The sequence below is a fragment of the Hippocampus bargibanti genome, linkage group LG09, assembly GCF_051943395.1.
Source record: "Hippocampus bargibanti isolate YZ-2025 linkage group LG09, ASM5194339v1, whole genome shotgun sequence".
Taxonomy (NCBI): domain Eukaryota; kingdom Metazoa; phylum Chordata; class Actinopteri; order Syngnathiformes; family Syngnathidae; genus Hippocampus; species Hippocampus bargibanti.
The window spans coordinates 23,747,537-23,772,529 of record NC_142742.1 but is presented as its reverse complement, the minus strand read 5'-3'; the positions used below and the strand labels follow the sequence as shown (position 1 = coordinate 23,772,529).

The following is a 24,993-nucleotide window of genomic DNA, read 5'->3' as shown; positions in this document are numbered from 1 at the left end:
TCGGACGTTTCGCCTCCTATCCAAGAGGCTTCGTCAGCGAACTAAAGTCTGACTGGTCGTATCGGCCCTATTTATATATCCCTAATGTCCAGACATGGCGGCGCCGGACACAGCTATGATAGGTCCCTACTCTCAGGTTGGGGGGAGCAGAGGACCACTAGTCAGGAGTGTAGGAACAATCAGTGGGGCCACAGGGAGTGGTCCTCCGCCTCTTGGATAGGAGGCGAAACATCCGACACCTTCAAAAAATTTTCAACAGTAGCCAAAATGGAACTGTATAGTGCCACTTAGCAGTTTTTTTGACGACGATACTAGTGCAGCGTGTTCTACCGGAAACAAATTCCTTGTGTGTTCTACATACTTGGCAATAAAGATGATTCTGATTCTGAAAAAGTACAGATGACGGCTGAAGAAACCTTCTCATCGATTACACAATATAGTTTCCCAACCCCAATGACTGTGTGTTTCTAAAATCGGAATAACAAACCCAAATTTTAAATGTTCTTTGTTCCATCTCCAAATGCGGTGAAAGCGACACATACAGAAATAAGCATTGTGTAAATAACATAAAAAAAATGTTGTGTTCAATTGAAACATTTATTCAAACTTGCAATATCTGATGGTTTTCAACATAGCACAAAGTGTATATATTAAATCATGAAGTGGTGAAGATACAAACATAAATCCCAAGCGTGTCTCCTGTGAAACCAAGATTTGATACTTTATGTAACTTCTACAACTTGTCTCAGCTCATTTATTAGTGGAGCCAAATCTTTCTCCAAACTCATGATAAGACCTGGAAACAAAAAAGAAAAGAGAATCAGGACTCATAATCTCCCAGTAAGAGGCCAAAACGTGTGTCGCTAAATCCCTAACGTGAAAAGAAAATGTTTGTTTACCTGTGTTCGCAGTACTGCTGGCAATAAAACTGATGACAAGAGGTAACCGGTTGAACTGCACAATCTGTTGGGCATAAGATACAATCGCTATGTCAGACCATCATCGAAGAGAACCGCAGAAAAGGAGATTTTCTGTTTCTTGAGATGGAATAGACAACTTCCCTTTTTGACAGATGCTATTTATATGACTTATGGATTCAACAAGTGTGCAGAAATAGAACTCCACTTTCTTTAATGTTTCGTTTCTTAGTTACTTAAAGATTGAACAAGGGGGCTGGGGTTGGGGCAATTACTTTTTTTTCGTGCCTAAATAAATTGTCATTCAGAAAACACATTTTATATTTCCTTCTGTGTGATATTAAAATTAGTTTGATGAACTGAAACTTTAATAAAAAGATTAACATGCAAAATTGTAAATCAGGAAGGAGGCAAATATACACTTCCCTCTGTGTATAGCACATTTTCAAAAGATCAATTCATTTATTTTTCAATCCACTTATCCTGACAGGGGGTTTAGGGGGTGCTGGAGCCTATCCCAGCTGTCTTCCGGCAGTAGGCAGCTATGTTTTTGGAATGCAGAAATAAACCTGTGTACCCGAAGAAGACCCACATAAGACTCGGAGAACATGCACTTAACACAGTGAAACCAGACATTTGGACGGTACATCTGCAATGTGAGGTTGATGCGTGAACCACTGACCCACGACGCTATTTTTTAACAGGTTTTTTTTTGTGGATGCAAGGACTTGTTTGTTTTCGACTTTCTTTTTATCGCTTTTGTTGATGCAAATTTCTCCATTATGGACAAATAAACATTTTTTTATTATTATACATACACACATTTTTAAACAGCTAAAAACAAAGGTGAAATTGTGAGGTTAGAGGTTTTGTACATGGCTGTAACTTAAGTTGAAGTTAGATTGAGCTGTTTCAGTGTTCTCTTTTGACTTGACTTTTATTTATTTTTTAGCAGTCCCCTCCTCTCCAATAGCTAAAACCGCTTCATCCTCTTGAAGGTCGGGGGGGGGGGAGGCCGGAGCCTACCCCAGCTGTCCTCAGGCACTAGGTGAGGTATATCCTGGACTGGTTGAAACTGAGAGTGATCCACATACATTGATGTACAGTAATGGGGACCAGGACCACCGGGATAGACGAAAATTTGCAAAGTAGTGTGATATAATACTGTGATAAGTCATATGATAAGCCAGAGGGGGGTGTTGGACGGGGCTGAGAAGATGCACAGCCAATCTTCATGGCTGTAAACCATAAGATATCATGCTGTCTTCGGGTGATGTCAGTGCTGGGAACCAATCAACTTACAGTCATGTACAAAACCTGAGTCATTCGGCCTTTTTTTTTATTCTGAATGTTATTGTCAGTTTAAAACAAAATGTATAAACATTTGGTCAAATGCATATTTTGACCCAAATCGATAGTACTCCATTACTAAGTAGCATAGTGTGTGACTCTGTGTGTGTGTGCGAGAGAGTATTGCCCAATATTTATCGAAACAATAGGCTTACTCTATTAGCTAATGCAATATCAATCAACAAATGCACAATTTTGATTTAGGTTTCCTGAAAACAAGGATTTTTGAGATGCAGGGAATCCTCTTGGAACCAGTGTGATGATACGCTCCCTCCTGCATGCCGATGATCCAAGTGAGACGAAGGGGCTCAGAGAAAGAGATAGCTGAAGCTGCGTCGATTGTAAACGTCAGGATCAAGGATTGCCTGGGCCGCAAGCGTGTGTTTGTGTACCAGAAAGTTCTACATATTCAAGTGGCTCAGAACCCTTCATTGCGTTTTTCCAACTATGTTTCGATCGAAAGAGTCTGACCTGGTAGCTGTTGTAGTAGCAGATAATAGTCTTGTTTTTGGAGAGGCCCAACTTGCTCCCTTGATCTGTTGCCAGAGCAAATGTGGACAAGAAGCCTGGTCGCAGCGAATGGACTGGAGCGTTGTCATTGGCAACTAGAGGAAGTATCGAGAACTAGACCTCAATCATGTGAAGTTGCAGGAACGCCAACCACTTTTTGTAATTCAGAATCAAAGTCATCTTTATTGGCCAAGTATGTAGACACACAAATATGTCTCGTATCACCACAAAAAAAGGACATGACAAATACATATGGAAGGGCATTCCTTAATGGAAGTGGTACCTAACTCTCTGGAACAACTGTGAGAAAAGTATCAAGCAGAGCTAAAGTGATCAGTGGTAGAATAAAATACGACAACATGGAAATATAAAACTGAGAACAGCTAATATAGAAAAAAACAAACAATTTTTTCCAATTGAGATGAAGAGGTTAAAACATTTATTATGTCAGTACAGTGCACAGGACATGTTTTCAATTAAAGCCAACGGTAGCTAAAGTTCCATGTGATAAAATGTTTTTTTTTTCCCTCAAATAAATCTTTTCCTTTCGGCTTTTCCCCTCGGGAGTCGACACAGCGAATCAATGTCCTCCATCTATCCCCGTTTTGTGCATCCTCTTCCCTCACACCAGCTACCTTCATGTCCTCTTTGACCACATCCATAAACCTCCTCTTTGGTCTTCCTCTCGGTCTCCTGCCTGGCAGTTCAAGGCTCAGCATCCTTCTCCCGATATAGTCACTCTCTTTCCTCTGGACATGTCCAAACCATCTCAGTCTGGCCTCTCTGACTTTCTTTCCAAAGCCTCTAATATGAGTTTTCCCTCTAATGTACTCATTCCTGATCCTAGCCAACCTGGTCACTCCCAAAGAAAACCTCAACATCTTCAGCTCTGTTACCTCCAGCTCTGCTTCCTGTCTTTTCTTCAGTGGCACTGTCTCCAGTCCAAACATCATGGCTGGTCTCACCACTGTTTTATACACTTTTTCCGTTCATCCTAGCTGAAACCCTTCTATCACACATCACACCTGACATTTTTCTCCAGCCGCTCCAGGGCCTGGACATGCTTCTTCACCTTTTTTCCACACTCTCCATTGCTCTGGACAGTTGACCCCAAGTACTTAAAATCCTCCACCTTCTCTTTTCCCCGTAGCATCACTCTTGCACTTGGATCCCTCTCATTCACACACATATTCCATCTTGCTGCGACTGATCTTCATTCCTCTCCTTTCCAGGGCATATCTCCACATCTCTACTTTTTCCGCCACCTATTCCCTGTTCTCGCTACAGATCACAATGTCATCTGCAAACATCATGGTCTTGTCTAACATCGTCTGTCAGCCTGTCCATCACCATAGCAAACAAGAAGGGGCTCAGAGCTGACCCCTGGTGGAGTCCCACCCCAACCTTGAATTCCTCAGTCATACCGACAGCACATCTCACAACTGTTTTACAGTCATGATACATGTCTTGCACCGCATTGACATACTTTTCCGTCACTCCAGACTTCCTCATGCAATGCCACAGCTCTTCTCTGGGCACCCTGTCATACGCTTTCCCCAGATCTACAAAGACACAATGCAATTCCTTCTGACCTTCTCTATCAGCATTCTTAAAGCAAACACAGCATCTGTCGTACTCTTTTTTTGGCATGAAGCCATACTATACTGCTGCTCACAAATGTTCACTTCTGCTCTTAGTCTAGCTTCAACTACTCTTTCCCAGAGTTTCATTGTATGGCTCATCAACTTTATTCCTCTGTAGTTAGTACAACTCTGCACATCTCCTTTATTCTTAAAAATCGGCACGAGTACACTTCGTCTCCATTCTTCAGGCATCTGTTCAACATCTAAGATCTTGTTGAATAACCCAGTCAGGAACACCACCACACACACTACTGGCACCTGTTAATACATTGTCATCTCTATCCTTAATTACCCGAACCTGCTGCAGGTCCTTACCATCTTTGTCTCTGTAAAGATCAGTCTCACCTTCCTTGCTGTCCAGCCGAGCATACAAGTCATCATAGGCTTTACTTTAACTGTGCGCTGCATCTCCTCGTACTGCTGTCTACTCTCGTCCGTCTTCTCATTGTCCCACTTCTTCTTTGCTAACCTCTTTCTCTGTATACACTCCTGCACCTCCCCAGTCCACCACCAAGTCTCCTTATCTACCTTTCTTCCACTCGATACACAAAGTACTTTCCGACCTGTGTCTCTGATTATGTTCGCTGTAGTTTGCCAGTCATCTGGAAGGCCCTCTTGCCCACCCAGTGCTTGTCTTACCTCCTTCCTAAATGTCATGCAACACTCTTCCTTTTTCAACTTCCACCATTTTGTCCTCACTTCAGCTTTTGGTTTCTTCATCTTCCTCACTGCCAGCGTCATCCTACACACCACCAACCTATGCTGTCTGGCTACACTCTCACCAACCACTACATTGCCGTCACTGATTTCCTTTAGTTTGGCGCAGTTGACAGAAAATGTAGTCTACCTGTGTACTTCTGCACTCTTATAGGTCACCCTATGTTCCTGTCTCTTCTGAAAAAAAGTATTCACAATAGCCATTTGCATTCTTTTAGCAAAGTCAACCACCATCTGTCCTTCAGCGTTCCTCATCTGGAGTCCAAACCTGCCCATCACCTCCTCATCATCTTTGTTTCCTGCGCCAACATGTCCATTGAAGTCTCCACCAATTACAACCCTCTCATTTCTCTGGATGTTCTGTATAACTTCATCAAAGTCCAACCAAAATTTCTCCTTCTCCGCCAGCTCACATCCTACTTGTGGGGCATACCCACAAACAACATTGAACATCACGCCTTCAATTTCTAGCTTCAGACTCATCATTCTATCTGATACTCTTTTTACTTCTAAGACATTCCTATCAAACTCCTCTTTTAAGATAAGCCCAACTCCATTTCTCTTTCTGTCTTCACCATGATAGAACAACTTAAACCCTGACCCTAAGCTTTTTGCTCCCTTTCCACCTGGTCTCCTGGACACACAGTGTGTCTCCCTTCCTTCTCTGCATCATGTCAACCAGCTCTCGACCTTTACCTGTCATTGTTCCTACATTCAAAGTTCCTACTCTTAGTTCTATACTCTTGGCGTTCCATTTCTATCTTTTCCTCCGGGCACACCTCCCTCCTCTCCTTCTTCGACCAACAGTAGTCAATTTTCCACTGGCACCCTGAAGGTCAACAGTACCAATGGCGGCCGTTGTTAACCCGGGCCTTGACCGATCCGGTATGGGATTCAGAGGTTTGATTCGCATATTTGTTTGGCAAAAGTTTTTACGTTGGATGCCCTTCCTGACACAACCCTCTGTATTTATCTTGGCTTGGGACTGGCACAATAAGACACTGGCTCGTGCCCGCTTGTGGCTACATTTTTTTCTCAAATAAATACAGTAAAGTCTCGTTATATCGATATTCTCGGGAGTTAGAAAAAATGTTGATATAACCGTACTATCGATATATCCGTCATGCGCTGAACTGCATTAACAAAAGCCGACAAAAGAGAGCATCCAAGCGCCATATAACGAACGGAGCTGGCCATGAGCTCGCCATTTTGTGCCTCTTTTTTTTGGGTGAGAGATGTTCCCCCAATGTTGCCTCAAAATGGCACATATAATTCTTTAATCGATTGCAAACATGAATGCTTTCCTCTTCAGAACTACAGTGTATTTGAATTATATTCATAACTGGATGTCTAACAAGAAAGCATATTATCCGAATCTGAAGCCATTGTTTGGATTCACAAGCAATGCAAGACGTCTTGGCGTGAAGTCATTTTTATTGGTGTTTTGCATTTGAATAAAAAGTGACATCGGTTGTCCTTTAATACACAGTATGGAATGTACAGTAATTTTCAAAATCATCACGCTTCAACAGACAAAACAAGAAACGTTGTTGCAAATAACGATTGCATTCATATACAGTACAGTGGACATGTACATAACACAACAGGTAAACTGCAACGCTTACATCTTACTGTATTATGTATGAAATTTAAAAAAGTCATCAATCTTCTTCTGCTTCCCATTTTTTACCTTTTAACACAAACACTTCAATCTCGTCTGCTACACACGAGCTAGCGTCTGAAAATGAAAATGGCTCTGCTACACGGGAGCTGGTCACGTAACAAACTCATGTGACCAAGTCGATCAATGGCGCGACTGATGGCGTGTATCGATATAAACATAGCAAAATGGCCGGCTGGAGATGAAAAAGAGCACCGTAGTAACCGGATTATCGTAAAAACCACGAATCATACTAAACGGAACTAATTATACATAAAAAGACTAGAAATGTGCACAGGAAATGAAAATAGTGTCGTAATAAGCAGTATTATCAATATAAACGATATCGATATAACGAGACTTTATTGTAATTCATAAAAATGTTTTTTTTATTATTTATTTTTGTGGGTTTCACAACATTTCTGGTTCAGTAGTTTCATTTATACCTTCGTTGAAGTACAGGACTTGATCAATACTTCCACATTTTGTAATACTTTAGTTTTCCATCATTATGCAGAAAAACAGATTCCGAAATTTGGCCCACATGTAAAACATGTCCGAAGGGCAGCAATTTCTTTTACCTACCTTTGATAACTGGAACTCCATCTCTGTCTGTAACCACGATTGCGTGAAGACCTTCAACACTGGATGAAAGAAGACAACAAATAACAATGGAAGCTCGCGAACAATGTGCATCTGAATTTGTTACAACAACAACAATAATAATAATACATGTTATTTATAAGTGCCTTTCAGACCACTCCACAACACTTTACAGTCAAAACATAAGAGCAATAAAACCACAGAAAAAATAGAAATAGTAAAAGAGGATATTAATGTAAACAGAGTGCAGTTTCAAATACTGTATTTTCCAGTGTATAAGCTGCACCGTAGTAGGCATATGATGCATCGCGTCCCTTGATGCATCACAGTTTTAGAAAAAAAATACAGAATGACTTGGGGTTTTGTACGTGGCTGTAGCTTAATTGGTTCCCAGTGCTGACGTCACACAATGACAGCACGATATCCCATGATTTACAGCCATGTGGATTGGCTGTGCATCTTCTCAGCCCCACCCACGACCCTCCTTCTTCTTGTCACATGGGTTACTCTTTGATCAGTCTCATCAAGTGCTTGCGATCACACATGACACTCGACTGCAGACTGTCTAGGAACACGTTGACTTTGGGGACTGTTTTTTTCCAACGTCTTCACAAATGTCTGAATGCAATTGTGTCAACGGTACCTGTACAATAAAATTGTTTTTTCCACATACCTTTGCAACTGTTTGTACAAGTATCTTTTTAAATCCTGCAAAACAAAACGCGTTATTAGCAAAGGACCCAGATATGTGTGATGTGTCACTATTTGTTTTTTGTTGTTGTTGTTTTGACTTCAAGATGGCGCCGCAAGAGTGGCTGCCTCTACAGGTCTGGTATTTTGTTTTTCTACTTCTTCCTTTCCTTTCCTCTTAATTTCATCACTTTGAATCAGAATCAGAATCAGAATACCTTTATTCGTCCCGCAATGGGGAAATTTGCAGTCCACAGCAGCAATTGAAGAGGGATGGGGTTGGGGTGGGAGTGAAAGGATAGAAAACAAGATATTCTAAGCATAACAAAATAAAAATGTCAACTGTATACTGTGCAAATGTAGATGTGAAAAAACCGTTCTATAAACAAGACTGTACATAGTGCAGAATCAAGAAATGCATTTAGATGTAAATATGGGTTGTTGCAATATAAGTGTCCAGTTTGCTGCTGTGAAATATAAATGTCCCCACTGCGAGACTAAATAATAAAGGCTAATCTAATCCAATCCCTAATACCAGATACGGGGGGCGGGGGGTGCTTGACAGAGTTCTGTTCCGACCGACGTAGCCTAAATGTGGATGCCTCGACCACTAACCGGGGCGTTTGCAAGACATGGCTCCCAAGCTTTTCAGTGGCTCGCTGGCACCTTTTCAAGTTTTTAAAAATGGAAAAAGACGGGGGAGGAAATATATTTTTGGTTTTAATATGGTTTCTGGGGCGGCCCGGTAGTCGAGTGGTTAGCACACCGACTTCACAGAGCAGAGGTCGCCGGTTCGCGTCCCGGTCCGGCCTCCCTGTGTGGAGTTTGCATGCTCTCCCCAGACCCGCGTGGGTTTTCTCCGGGTCCTCCGGTTTCCTCCCACACTCCAAAAACATGCATGAAAGGCAGATTGACCACTCCAAATTGTCCCTAGGAGTGAGTGTGAGAGTGACTGTTGTATGTCTTTGTGTGCCCTGCGATTGGCTGGCAACCAATTCAGGGTGTCCCCCGCCTCGTGCCCGAAGACAGCTGAGATAGGCTCCAGCAACCCCCGCGACCCTAATGAGGAATAAGCGGTACGGAAAATGAGATGAGATATGGTTTCTGTTGGAGGACTCAAAAGTGTGTATTTTGTGCCTCTAAGATGGCACACATCTTCATGATGTCACTGGAATTTGCAAAGATGAGCAGTGCACCTAGTTTGTAACGCTTGTCACGACAACGTTCACTGTTTATTTATGAAAGGTATGCTTACCAGCAGTATTTCTACAAACAACTACATCTGTGACGTCACGCGGAAGTGCGCCTTTCTACCCTTTGATATCTTTGTCTTTCAAGTGAGCCTGACTCATTCCTACGCAGGCCAAGGGTATATAAACCCTTGGCCTGCGTAGGAATGAGTCAATGGTATATAAACCCTTGGCCTGAATGGGGACAGAGAGATGGGGGGAATCACGGGGAAGAATCATCTCGGACTCAGACCCAGACAGACACGCAGCTCGCAGAGACCCGCTCAGCATCGGACTGAGTTTTACAGCACGACTTGCCTGACCCCACGCCACGATCAAGCTCTGGGATACATCTACGTGTCACTTGCCTGGGAGATCTGACAACGCACCTACTTACGATTAAAGAGAACTATCAAACTCTTTAGATCTCTGTCCGTGCTCTTTCTATTCTGAAAAAACACGGCACGAGACGGTTACTGCAGCACATGCCACCCTCTCGTTCCCCCAACATAAGTTACGACGCAAAAGCGTGTTTTCTGACGAGAAATATTTACCACACCAGTCCCGATTTCAACTCATCACTGTAAATTACAAGTGCCCCCATAGTGTGAGTGTGTGTGCGCTTGTTTGTGTCAAAGTGAAAGTCTGCTTTATTGTCAAATGTGCTAATATGCATGACATACAGAAGAAATGACTGTCCTCTCGGACCCAGCATGCAAAGCATGCTGTGTGTGTGTCACATTGTTATTTTCTTAGACTGAAAATGGTTTCAAATCTTTTATCTTGGTCTCATCATTTAAGCGGGTCAAGTGAAGTTCCATTATGTTTAACCTATCCCTCCATATGTTTAGTAGAAATATAACTCATCCCCCATTCCAAAAACATGCATAGCACGTTGATTGAACACCGCAAATTGTCTCTAAATGTGAGTGTGAGAGTAAATTGTTGTTTGTTTCTGTGTGCCCTGCGATTGTCTGTCAACCGGTTCAGGGTTCCCCTGTCTCGAGCCCAAAAGACAGCTGTGATCGGCTCCAGTATTCCAACTCCCACCGCCCCCCTCCCCCGGTGAGGATTAAGCGGTTTTAAATAATTATAATATTGGATATACTAACACTGAATCTGGTCACACAGTCGTAAAGTTTTCTAATATGTTAAGAAAGTTAGATTGTATCCTCAGTTTGTATAATGCTGTAATACTGAGCCACTACGCGACATCATGGTCATCTTGACAGCGATAAAAGCCAGTTTATGTATATGTGTTTGACTTCTCGTACGACGATGAGCGCAGCCGCTGCTCTATGTTTTCTGGCAAATAAATATCCTACTTGTATGATCTAAACAAGAGGACCATCTCGACTCTTTATTCTCCCAAATGCATCGCGAAAGCGCTGAAGATCTCAACATAATATGTAACGTTTGTGCTCGAGGCTCTGTAAGAAATATGCAAGAAGCTGGAAATACTCACATCTGCCATATTGGCAAGCCTCCTCGCGTGTCATTCAATAGTTCTATTGACAGTGGGAATAAAACACGAATGAATTATATGTTCGTGAGAACTATGATGTCCGTACACAACAGTCAAGTACCAAAGAAAACATTTAATGATGCTTGTGTGTAAGGTAATGAGCACGACTTTGCTCCAAAATCCTCGTTTCATCATTTACATGGTTTTTAAGTGCGTTTACGAAGTCATACCCGTTGAATATCGTACACAAGTAAGCTAAAGTCATGGGACGGCCGAAATACCTACCTGGGAAAGTAATTTAGAGATGCATCAACAATGCGGAAAGTTAAAATGGTCGTCCTGGTCTTTCTCCACCGTAAATGCCTCTGGTCACGCGCACAAGTCACGTGACGAGCTTGTTCTCTTTCCTGTTTATGAATAATGGTGAAGGAACGTCAAAACTGCGCATTTGTGCGCAACGCCGCATCAGTTTATCTACTGAACAATGTGTGTAATTTGTTTTTGTGGAATTTCCCCTGAAACGACAATCCTCTCGTTCTTGCAATGGCCGTATACCAATTAATTTTTGAAAGCTATGCCCCAATTTTTTCTTATTAATGTTGACTCTAGCTTTGTGCTTGACTGGAAAAAATATCCGTCGCTTGGCGCCATAGAAATAGATTGGTTTAGAAGTGCCCAAAGCATTGCGCCCGCGGTCACCCGGTCGTGACGTCACTGATGATGTCATGAGTTGTAGCCTCTGACACAGTTCCGTACCATATGAATAATTTTTGCTTGTTTTTCGTCGATTTTCTTCCGGTATTCGACGAAATTCTAATACTTTGTGGCTAAATATGTTTTAGAAGACAACTACTTCACTCTCACGTCGTCTTTCGGCGCGATGTGAAGTCGGACAAGTCCAAAAACCTCAACTTTCAAGCTCAAATATGATTTGGATTATAATTTTTTATAATCCAAAACATACAATTGCAATTAAATACACCACTATTGATGTATATTTATTCAGAGTCTAAAAATGTTATGAATAATAGAAATGACAGCTCTTTAAGATTGAAAATTCAAATACATAGTATAATTATCTTTTGAGTGTGATTGTAACCAATCTTCAAACGTGAAAAAAATAACATTCATAAAGAATGATCGTACTTAATTGGTGATCGGAATTGGACTAAATCAGAAATTGTAGAGGATTAGGTAACACTGTGTATAGTGTATATATGTGTGCAATCTACAACGGATCAAAAAGATCAAGAAGTAATTATTAGTATGTTGTATGAGCAGAGTCGGCTAACCTGGGGCGCGTTTCACTAAACTTTGCTATTTAGCAATATTGCTAAGCGTTAACAATATTGCTAAATGATGTTTACTGAGACACGTTTTTAGCGTTAACAATGAACTTAGCAATATATTAGCAACATTGCTACGTTTGCAATGTTTAGTGAAACGCACACCCCTGCAGTTCAAATTTAGTGTCGAATTAGTTACATGCTTGAGGAGGCAGAGCCAATTTAATTTCATACTAATGAAGAACAGCTAGAACGTACTTATACACGGTCGAAGATCGAAAACAGGACGAAAATTAGTCGCTAAAACATCGCAAAACAATTTTTTTTTTCTTTTTATAGAAATTTCATTTTCACTCACTTGAAGAACGAAATTCCTTTGTTTTTCAGCTTGTAGTTGAAGCATCCGTAAGCGAAACATTGCGGCCCCCAACTGTTGTTCCTTTTTACAGCATCCATACGTTAAATAGACCTAAATACGCTCAAAACTATCCTATTTCTATGCCAAACCAAGCCACGTTACTATGGACGCTACAACTCGTGCCGTCACTTCCGGGTTTGCCATCAACCTCGTCTCTACGCCACTTCTAAACCTATCTATTTCTATGCTTGGCGCAATCTTCGGAGGAGAAACCAAGGCGTTACCCGAATGCCAGAATGGTTGCAAAATAAAAAAGCCTGACAGATTCTGACTCAATGATCTTGATTTAGAATTTTTGTTTAAAATACATTGGCTCTTCCTTTTGATTGTCCTTCTGTATTCTCTTGCTTTGTACGTGAATTAATACAGTGGTACCTCGGTTCTCGAACGCCTCACAGTTCGAACAAATCGGAGTTCGAACAAAATATTCGAGATATTCTTGCTTCGGCGTTCGAACACCGGTTCGAACGCCAATATGATGCGTGAGTGCATACGTGTAACCGGCCTCAGGCCTAGGGGATACCTGAGTCGGTCCAAAGGCGTCACAGGCAGGTAGCACTGTGAACGACGAGGAAAGACGACACGAGACAACCGTGTTAATCAGCTTCACACAACGGCATTTATGACAACTTACTCATCAAAACATCAATTCAGCAATTTCAATATCAGAATACATTCATGTGTAGATCTATACATTCAACATCTATACATTGTATATATCCTCCACATTCGCACATGCTTATGCACGTCTGCCCGCTCATGTGTGTTGTACTGGGAACTACAATTGACATCCAACAATCCAAATTCATCAAAGCCACAAAATATTCATCAAAGCCACAAAACAAGGTGAGACGACAGGAGATGAGTATGCTGAAGTGGATCTATAGTAGCCCAAGAACCCCAATAGAGCTCTGACTTCCCCTACATTGCGTGGTTCTCTCTCTTTTAACTGCAAAACGGCTTCCAGATCTTTAGGGTCTATGCGGACACCATCACTTGACACGAGACGACCCAAGTACCTCACTTGTTGTCTGAACAGTTCACATTTATTCGGACGTAGCTTTATGGCATGCTCCCGCAGCCGGTTAAGCACTTTCCTCAGGTCCTCTACGTGTTCATGAAATGATTTTGAAAAGCAGAGCACGTCGTCCAGATAAGGAGAGCAGCATTCGTCCCTCAGGCCATCAAGAACGTCCTCCATACATCTTTGAAAAGCTGCTGGCGCATTAGTTAGGCCAAATGGGAGGCAGAGCCACTTATACAGCCCCCAAGGGGTGCTGAAAGCCGTTAGATGCCTGGAACTGTCATCAACAAAGCCCTGGTGGTAAGCGCTGCCTTGGTCAAGTATTGAGAACCAAGAGTACCCCCCCAGGTTATCTAGCAGATCTTGAATGCGTGGGAGTGGATGACGATCAGGGACAGTTTTGCGATTTAGCTCCCTAAAGTCAACGCACAGGCGCAAGCTTTTATCTTTTTTTCTAACACAGACGACAGGAGATGAGTATGCTGAAGTGGATTTTCTTATCCAACCATGGTGAAGTAAGTTTTGCACATAGTCTTTCACCTCTTGATAAAGGGGTTTTGGAATGGCATTGTAACGCTTTTGCACCAGCGTGTTGTCAGTGAGTTGGATCTTGAGTTGCAGGTTTGGAATGCAACCTATATCAGCATCACCTCTTGCAAAGACATCTGACTCTTCATACAACATGTCTCTGGCAATCCCCTGTTCTTCCTCTTTAAGATGTGACAAGTCAACCGGAGGATGCCACTTGTCTGTGGTCAGAGCCGAGCAGATTTGAACGGTGGGACTGTTTAGCGGCTTTGGATTGTCGGAGCACTCCTAAAAGGGCACGACCCCAGTAACTTCCTCAATTGAGCCGAGAACAGTTCTCTGTGGAAGATAAATGTCATGTTTACTAACATTCTGAACGGGAATTTTTACAATTTTTGTCGGCCCACTGGCTACATGTACTAACGAGGAGAACGGCTCTAGCCCCTCAGGGCAGCTGTTCCCTATACTGGGCTCAAATAGCATTGTTCCCCCCTTGGCCCATGCTCTGACTCTGCACTTCACCTCCCATACCTTGCCCGCAGGAATAATGAGTCCCTTCTTCCCAACACACACAGGGTACTGGAGGAATGTCTCATCAGGGCTCAATTTCTGAAGCACAGAAATCAAGGTCTCTACTGTGCGTTCACTGACACTCATGGCTTCTTTCAGTATGGCTCCAATGTCCACCTGTTCATTATTCTCTTTGATCATTTCTGCAATCACATTGCTTCCTAAGAGAGGACAGTTCACACAACTCGTACTGATTAGTATGGGCACTTGTATGTCAGCATGTCCATGGCTTCCACGCCGTATCTGCAACCCCACATTTACCCATCCATCAAAGGGAACCGCTGTGCCATTCGCTGCAGATACCTCAAACGGTTGGTCCGGAAATAGGGATGAAAGTGGCTGAATGGTTACGTTGGGCAGTGCTTCCTCTACCCACGCCCTACTCACCACGGTCACTTGAGACCCTGAGTGAAGCAGCATTTGGAGTGGGACCCCATTGAGTGCACATGAGACCATACATCGCTTGCCAATTAGTTGTGCTACATGTTTTTTTTACGTTGACTGACACTGCGTCGTCAGACTTATGGATGTTACTGGTTCAACCAAGTTGATTTGTACTGGAGGCTTATCATTGGCATTGATCACTGGAAGCCTCACTCCAGTGACCTTTCCCCGTTTCCCAGTGCCTTTCTTCGCAGACAGCCCACAGCTCTATGTCCTTCCTGACCACAAATGAAACAGTGAGGGCAGCTCTTAATGTTCTTCCGCACACAGGCCTGCCCCTAGTCACCTGCCCCTAGTCTCACCTGCCCCTAGTCTCATTCGTTGGTGTCTGGGGTCGCGTCGAGGATCGAGTCAAGGATGGACCTGGATCTACCTGAGGCGCCGATTCTGTAGGTTTAACAACTTGGGCAAAGTGTTTGGTCAGTGCGGTCACTTGTGCAGTCAGCTCGAGAATGGCAGCGCGGTTAGCCTGTAATTCAGAGTCAACTATGGTCTGGTTAATCTGGTCAGTTTGATTAGTTTGAGCAGCATGGACATTCACAGATCGATTTTTAGTCACAGTACTGAGGCGTTTCACCCTCTCAGCCTCTTCACTTGTGGACTTGGTAAGTTGTTCTAACAGGACATCATCACGAACCTGTAAATCGGTAAGGAATGGTTTGAGATCACATCTGACATGATAATTCTTCTCATTTAGCCCTTGATAGAGTGTGTGCAGAAATGTACCTTGGACAAGTTTTTGATCGTAACCAAAATCTGCACCTGGTTGTTGTGACTCAAACATAATTCTTTGCTTCAAACCCATCAGTCTATATAAAAATTGCTGTGGGGACTCACTGTCTCGCTGCTGAGCGGTACTGAGTTCGTTGAAGAGCTCAGAGCTGCTCTTATCTCTGATATGTGATCGTAAAATTGTTTTTAACTGTGACATTGTAAGACCCTCTGTATCACTTAGCATGTCTCGGAATGTTCCAGGTTTAGTTATCTTCGACACAGTGCGGATAACCTCAGACTCGCTAAAACCTTCTTGTAGTCCCTCATCCATTTGTCTACACAGGCTACGGTATGACAGTTCAGACCCGGTGTCAGAAATCTGACCACCATAAATTTTGAACTCCCTCCGTGGAAACAGAGCAGCTACATCTGTGTACTTCACCACCTGCTCCCCCATACCGGAGGATAAGCCGGCATGTTCAGGAGGAGCACCACCCGAACTGTTGGCGATGATGACGTTCCTGACCGGTGTGGGGATGTCTCTCGGTGGAAGAGGTGTGACCTCAACTCCTCCTCTCAGGTCAGCTCCTTCCCCAGTAGGTTCCTCCGGGACATCTAGGAGCTCGCTGATCATGTCATCGAGGTGAAGGAGTTGAGACATGCCTTCATCTTCTATGTGTCTTAATTTGTCACCTCTGATGTAGTCAATAAACACATCAAACAGTTCTGGTTCACTAAGGCCCGCAAGGTCCTCAGTATCACTCTCATCCACTGCGCTGGCAACAGTTAGTAGCTGATTGACATTCAAAGCTGATAGTCTCTTTTGGATCTTGAAAATCAATACCCGTCGTGGAGTTGTGGGAGCCATCGTTAGCCCCTGAAGCCTCTACTCTCTGGAGAACGGACAGCACTACAGTCTTCCCTGAAGCTTTAGGCACAGGTTCTCTTCGTAGCAGCTCCCACTCTGCCCACGATCCCGGACGAGCAACCAAATTGTAACCGGCCTCAGGCCTAGGGGGTACCTGAGTCGGTTCAAACGCGTCACAGGCAGGTAGCACTGTGAACGACGAGGAAAGACGACACGAGACAACCGTGTTAATCAGCTTCACACAACGGCATTTATGACCACTTATTCATCAAAACATCAATTCAGCAATTTCAATATCAGAATACATTCATGTGTAGATCTATACATTCAACATCTATACATTGTATATATCCTCCACATTCGCGCATGCTTATGCACGTCTGCCCGCTCGTGTGTGTTGTACTGAGAACTACAATTGACATCCAAAAATCCAAATTCATCAAAGCCACAAAATATTCATCAAAGCCACAAAACAAGATTCCATATCTAGCATCGCCCAATAAGTCCCCAATTACTTTAACATCTTGAGAATGTCTAACACTTATTATTTTGAATACCTGTGAACGACGAGAAAGACGACACGTGACAACCGTGTTAATCAGCTTCACACAACGGCATTTATGACAACTGCGCATGCGTGAGCTGAGCCTACATCGCCTTCCTCTGTTCCATTCACAGGCGCGTAGCGCCCTCTCCTGACTTGGTAGTCTAATCGACTAACATACAATAACAGAGGTCGTTCCTAACCCCCTACACACGCAGGTGCTTCCTACCCAAACGGCAAGCTATCGGCTTCGGCGCACTCGCGTAGCAAGCTACGAGTTACATCAAGCGTCGTCGCACTCAAGCACGTGTCACGGAGGCAACCACGAGCTACTTGGAACATCGTCACACTCAATCCATGTCACGAGAGAGACAGAACGAGACAAATTGCTTGAGAAATCGGCAGAGAAAGGGAACGACAAAGTCTATAAAATCAATGTTTGTCTACTCGCGATTTGCATGATGCACGTTATTAATTAGCGAATTTATTGTATGTCTTGTCAAAAATATTGTAATAAGGTCGATTGTTGTTTTAAATGTATTTTAGTTTTCACGGTGTTCCACAACAAACGTTTTGGACATCAGTACGAGGCATCATCCTTGACCGGGGTAGATTCACATGGCTAAAGTGAACCATTTGGGTGGAAAGCCTCGCATTGCTTCGATTAGGCCTCATCTTCCCATCACTATCTGGAAAGCATGGATGACTATAAAGATGTGGCTGGCTCATAGGATATATTTGTTGATGTTGAAAACAACCTTGGTTGTTTGTCTGCATTTCATATGACATAAATGTTTGAAGCATATTCTGACTCATTCAAGATGCTAATAAACAGTAAAAACAACCATCATATTAAGGAATGAAATGTTACATAAAAAAATACATGAATAAAAAAAAAAAGACATGTTCAGCTCCAAGCCTGGAGGGCCACTGTCCTGCCAGTTTTCCATTGACCCGGCTGCAAACAGTGTCGCAGCCATCAAATTTGAATCAGCATCAAATTTGAATCTGGTGCGTTGCTCGTGGGAGAGCTGGAAAACAGGCAGGACAGCAAGCCCATCAGGAACTTTCATACCTGTAAACGTATATGTTTTCCCCATATTTTATCCGTTTTTTAATCATTTAAAATAATGTACTATGCAGTACATTATTTACAACTTTTTTATATGAAAAATATTGTTAACCGATCTTACAAAGACCATTTTGGCTCAAAACCGCTTTGTCTCAACTGCTGGCAGCGAACGACAATGCTGCCGTCGATCGCTACTATTGTGTTCACGTGTTTTAACATTTAAAATAATGTACGCCGCACTACAACTTTTATAAGGGAGTTGTAATCATTTATGAGGGCAGCATTAGGTTGACAGGTATGAACTTGGGACACCCCTGCTTTAGAACATCATTGTTATAGTATTCCTTGTTCTGTTTTCCCCGCCAGAAACATTGTTCTTTAGAACAATGGAGGGCGCTATCACCTAAAGTTTCAAACAGGGCCTTAAACATCTCTCGATGCTGTCGGTCGGCTCTTTCAGTGATGTAATCTTTTTGAATTCACCAACACGTTCTGCCGACACACGCACACACGCACGCACACACGCACGCGCACACACACTAACGCACACGCTCGCACACACACGCGGACACACGCACACATATACGCGTGCACACACTCACACATGCGCACACTAGTACACACTCGCACACACTCGCACACACACGTACACTCGTTTTTGCTACATGGTGGGGACATGGTGTGCAAATGTTTTGACCCGTGGGAACCCAGTTTCAAACATGAAAAAAACATATTTATGAAACTTATAAAAATTTGATTTTAGAACCCAATTTTTTTTAGCCTGTGCTCACTCAGAAATCACTTTAAAATGGCATAATTCTTGATTTAATTTTTCCAGGTTTTTCGCAACTCCGTGGGGACTTAACGAATCATGTCAAACCAAAACTACCAGCAGGTGGCGCTTATTTTTTTCAAGAGACAATATTTAGAGCCTGTAAGGTCAGCAATTGTGTTTTGCAGGAGCCATGATCGTATATTTTTTGACAATTCTAAATTTTGAACACATAAATTGTGAAATATTTTGTTCACATGCACAGCTGTGTCCGAGCCCCCTCCCATTTTCGGACACGATATCCGACAGAATAATCAAGCACCATTTGTAGGTCTGCCAGGTTCTGTCACAACCAAAAGTTTGACTGCATCCAGTATTGGACTTTTCAATGTGCGATTCTTTATTATTTATCTATGAATTACATCCCATTGGTGATGCCAGCAAATTTTTGTTTCATAAATGTGCCGAGTTCCAACACTTGGTGATCTCTTTGTGTAGTTTTTAGATTTGTATGTTTAATCTATGGAAAATATCTCTGTCTTTTAATGACATATTGACTAACAACCTGTGCAGATCGAACCTAAATGACAATGTTTTAATTTTCTCAATTTTCAATCTAAGTTGCTAGAACAAACATACTTTTTATTGCATATTTATTGGATTGGATTGGATTTGACTTTATTAGTTTCGCAGTGGAGAAATTTACATTTCACAGCAGCAAAGTTATAAAACAAATGAAATTAGAAAAGCAAAATACAGAAGCTGCTGGGAAGGCAGCCACTCTCGCGGCGCCGTCTCGAAGTCAAAAGAACAAAATAAATAAATAACAAATGACATGACAATTATAAAATAGATTGAAGAGAATCAAGTAAATTAACACTGCTCACGTGCCAATTTCAATGGCAGCCTCCAATCTTTGTAATAATCGAAATACATCAACCTGAAATTTCAAACATTCAAGACATTGTGGTGAGAAAATAAATACAAATTGCTTTCATATTAACAACTGCGTGTAAAACGTTCAAGATTGAAATAAAAGTGCTGGACAAAATAGGTGTGTCCAGAAGTTTAGTCGACAAATATTCAAGAAAAAAACACTCAATATCTTGAAATAAAAGCTATTGTCTCTGTGTTGTATTGAAATGTGCCAGAAACAAGTGCATGTGACACATATAACATACATAAAAACAATGCATTGTTCCAGCTGCCAAACCGAACCTTTCCTTAGTTTCGAACCTAACCTTAACTGCGTTTTGTGGACATTCTCATTAATACATCAATGCGGTTTTTCACGAAATATTTAACTCCCTTCCAAGTTCTCCCTTTCAATTCTTCTGGTGAAGCCTTAATGCAGTTCATGCATTCATCTTTGCCTGGAACCTTGAGAGACCTGATGGAGTCCATTAAGGTTTTCTTCACAGCGTGGATTTCTTCTTCTGTCCACTTTTATACTTTCATTTTTACTTCTTCCTTCCCTATATAAAATGGGACAGTAAATTAATATTCCTCCAAAAGTTAAGACACAGGCCAGTGCTGTCTAAAGTCATCATTGGTCTGTTTTGTAACAGTTTTGTAGTTTTTATATATCTGGCAGCGAACGACAATGCTGCCGTCGATCGCTACTATTGTGTTCACGTGTTTTAACATTTAAAATAATGTACGCCGCACTACAACTTTTATAAGGGAGTTGTAATCATTTATGAGGGCAGCATTAGGTTGACAGGTATGAACTTGGGACACCCCTGCTTTAGAACATCATTGTTATAGTATTCCTTGTTCTGTTTTCCCCGCCAGAAGCATTGTTCTTTAGAACAATGGAGGGCGCTATCACCTAAAGTTTCAAACAGGGCCTTAAACATCTCTCGATGCTGTCGGTCGGCTCTTTCAGTGATGTAATCTTTTTGAATTCACCAACACGTTCTGCCGACACACGCACACACGCACGCACACACACACTAACGCACACGCTCGCACACACACGCGGACACACGCACACATATACGCGTGCACACACTCACACATGCGCACACTCGCACACACTCGCACACACACACGTACACTCGTTTTTGCTACATGGTGGGGACATGGTGTGCAAATGTTTTGAACCGTGGGAACCCAGTTTCAAACATGAAAAAAACATATTTATGAAACTTATAAAAATTTGATTTTAAAACCCAATTTTTTTTAGCCTGTGCTCACTCAGAAATCACTTTAAAATGGCATAATTCTTGATTTAATTTTTCCAGGTTTTTCGCAACTCCGTGGGGACTTAACGAATCATGTCAAACCAAAACTACCAGCAGGTGGCGCTTATTTTTTTCAAGAGACAATATTTAGAGCCTGTAAGGTCAGCAATTGTGTTTTGCAGGAGCCATGATCGTATATTTTTTGACAATTCTAAATTTTGAACACATAAATTGTGAAATATTTTGTTCACATGCACAGCTGTGTCCGAGCCCCCTCCCATTTTCGGACACGATATCCGACAGAATAATCAAGCACCATTTGTAGGTCTGCCAGGTTCTGTCACAACCAAAAGTTTGACTGCATCCAGTATTGGACTTTTCAATGTGCGATTCTTTATTATTTATCTATGAATTACATCCCATTGGTGATGCCAGCAAATTTTTGTTTCATAAATGTGCCGAGTTCCAACACTTGGTGATCTCTTTGTGTAGTTTTTAGATTTGTATGTTTAATCTATGGAAAATATCTCTGTCTTTTAATGACATATTGACTAACAACCTGTGCAGATCGAACCTAAATGACAATGTTTTAATTTTCTCAATTTTCAATCTAAGTTGCTAGAACAAACATACTTTTTATTGCATATTTATTGGATTGGATTGGATTTGACTTTATTAGTTTCGCAGTGGAGAAATTTACATTTCACAGCAGCAAAGTTATAAAACAAATGAAATTAGAAAAGCAAAATACAGAAGCTGCTGGGAAGGCAGCCACTCTCGCGGCGCCGTCTCGAAGTCAAAAGAACAAAATAAATAAATAACAAATGACATGACAATTATAAAATAGATTGAAGAGAATCAAGTAAATTAACACTGCTCACGTGCCAATTTCAATGGCAGCCTCCAATCTTTGTAATAATCGAAATACATCAACCTGAAATTTCAAACATTCAAGACATTGTGGTGAGAAAATAAATACAAATTGCTTTCATATTAACAACTGCGTGTAAAACGTTCAAGATTGAAATAAAAGTGCTGGACAAAATAGGTGTGTCCAGAAGTTTAGTCGACAAATATTCAAGAAAAAAACACTCAATATCTTGAAATAAAAGCTATTGTCTCTGTGTTGTATTGAAATGTGCCAGAAACAAGTGCATGTGACACATATAACATACATAAAAACAATGCATTGTTCCAGCTGCCAAACCGAACCTTTCCTTAGTTTCGAACCTAACCTTAACTGCGTTTTGTGGACATTCTCATTAATACATCAATGCGGTTTTTCACGAAATATTTAACTCCCTTCCAAGTTCTCCCTTTCAATTCTTCTGGTGAAGCCTTAATGCAGTTCATGCATTCATCTTTGCCTGGAACCTTGAGAGACCTGATGGAGTCCATTAAGGTTTTCTTCACAGCGTGGATTTCTTCTTCTGTCCACTTTTATACTTTCATTTTTACTTCTTCCTTCCCTATATAAAATGGGACAGTAAATTAATATTCCTCCAAAAGTTAAGACACAGGCCAGTGCTGTCTAAAGTCATCATTGGTCTGTTTTGTAACAGTTTTGTAGTTTTTATATATCAAATATAACACACTCACAAGCCACTAGATAACAGTTTACCTTCAGAGATCTTCACCAGCTCCGCCCTACCATCCAAATTACCTATTAGTAGTAAACACAGAATAAATATATTGAGGTCTACAAAATCAGAAATATTTACTTTAGTGCTATGTTCACGGTGCAGGTCTGAATGCAATTCAGACTTTTTTTTCTGGTGGGATCAATTCATTTTGTAAGGGTTTCACATTACAAGAAGAAATGCTTATCTATTTTCTACTGAGAAAACATGATTTTAAAGATTCCATTCCGATTTCTATACACCCTCGACATTAACTTGAAGTTGTTCAAGACTAAATATCCCATAGAATGTTATGAGGAGGAAGAGATATAGAGCATTTTTTGTAGGATAGCAATACATTATGGTAATCAAAAACTAAAATAAGGTATCATATTTCCCCTACCCATACAGTATATAGACCACTACCAATGTTGCTTGTCAGATGATAACTCAGTCACGAACCAAGAGAAAACAGTTTACCTTTTGTTTGCTGTGGTGGAACAGGCACCTTCTTGACGAGCAGCATCATCCCATCTGACCTACCTGCACAAAAAACAGGTCTCTTGTTTCTATTTATAATTGTATTTTATTTATTGCATTGTATTTGTGATTGTATTTTATTTATTATAGTACCTATGCTTGTCTGTGACTGTAAAGTGTTCTGGAGAGCTTTGAAAGGCGCTTAAAATGTAATGTAAACCCAACAAGTTGAAAGTACTCAAATTTTTTATGGCAACTGATTACGTCAAAATTTTTGAGTACAGTTTACTCAAAAGTTTTGAGTAACCTGTAACCTGTTTTGAGTAACCTGTACAGGTTACTCAAAAGTTTTGAGTAACCTGTAACCTGTTTTGAGTAACCTGTACAGGTTACTCAAAACTTTTGAGTAAACTGTACTCAAAAATTTTGACGTAATCAGTTGCCATAAAAAATTTGAGTACTTTCAACTTGTTGGGTTTTACAGTATATTATTATCATCATTATCATTGTCATTATTATTATTATTATTATTATTATTATTATTGTAAATACAAATAAAACACAACATATATGTACCGTCTGTAATATACCTGACAGCAAACACATAAATGGATTTCGGGTGGGTTCGTTGCTGTCTCAGCATCAGTGACTGCTTGTCCCTCCTCCCACTCTCCTTGTGCAATTTTAGATTAGATCACATTACATTACATTACCCTTTATTAGACTCACACTGGAGAAATTCACAAGTATTCTGAATTTACAATTATTTTCTGTGTCAACATTAATATATACTGACATGTATGACACCAATGGTCTACATTTTCGGATAGGCATTGAACAAAACATATGTTGACCTAAAAAAAAAAATTAAGTCATAAACATACCAGATGATTGTGGCGATGATGTTGATGTAGGAGTACATTTTGTCATATCTTCATCGTCCTCATCATCAGTGCCGACATGTATTTTTTCTGAGGAACAGAGGAATTACAGATAAAACTTCAGCTGGCAGAGAAAAAAATAGGTGCAATTATTTCCTAAAATATGCAGATGTGTTCTTACCATGGGTAAAATGTTGATTTCATCCAAATTCTTGCCATCGCTCCGGTTTCCAGAGCGATGAGTCCCTTGCTAATTTTTGCAAGCTGCAATGTCCCTTCTGGAAGCAGATAGATAGATAGATAGATAGATAGATAGATAGATAGATAGATAGATAGATAGATAGATAGATAGATAGATAGATAACATACGACACTACCTCACTTTACATTCAGAAATTACATGTATAGTCCGAGAGGACATGAATTTCATCTGTGTTGTATGTCATGCATATTAGCATATTTGACAATAAAGCTGACTTTGAATGATAGATAGATAGATAGACAGACAGACAGACAGATAGATAGATACACACACATATATACACACACATATATACACACATATATATATATATATACACATATATATACATATACATATATGAATAGCAGTTTATTCGCTAAACACTTTTGCGAATTGCTATAGAACTGTTGAAACATTGAAATAAACTGGTGCAAATTTTGAACTTCAGCATGCTCATTCTCGTATTAGACATTGTAATAGGAAGACAATTGTTTTGAAGAGATGGTAGTTGGACCATAAGCGATGCAGCCTATCGAAGTGTATGTATGTATGATACCGT

The 24,993-nt window shown here is 41.2% G+C and overlaps 1 protein-coding gene and 1 long non-coding RNA gene across 2 annotated transcripts; both read right to left on the bottom strand.

Annotated features, from left to right (window-relative positions):
• Window positions 1-578: 578 nt before the first annotated feature.
• On the bottom strand, window positions 579-11,175 carry lamtor3 (late endosomal/lysosomal adaptor, MAPK and MTOR activator 3). The gene is made up of 7 exons (XM_089004740.1): window positions 11,070-11,175; window positions 10,785-10,827; window positions 8,074-8,108; window positions 7,383-7,441; window positions 2,739-2,872; window positions 900-963; window positions 579-796 (listed from the first exon to the last, which is right to left on the bottom strand). The coding sequence occupies exons 2-7, from the start codon at window positions 10,791-10,793 to the stop codon at window positions 723-725; spliced, it is 375 nt and encodes a 124-aa protein (XP_088860866.1). The 5' UTR covers window positions 10,794-10,827; window positions 11,070-11,175; the 3' UTR covers window positions 579-722.
• Window positions 11,176-21,974: 10,799 nt separating this feature from the next.
• Window positions 21,975-24,266, bottom strand: LOC148894049 (uncharacterized). The gene is made up of 3 exons (XR_016116096.1): window positions 24,194-24,266; window positions 23,310-23,372; window positions 21,975-22,679 (listed from the first exon to the last, which is right to left on the bottom strand). It is a non-coding gene; the product is annotated as an uncharacterized LOC148894049 (long non-coding RNA).
• Between the last annotated feature and the right edge of the window lie 727 nt (window positions 24,267-24,993).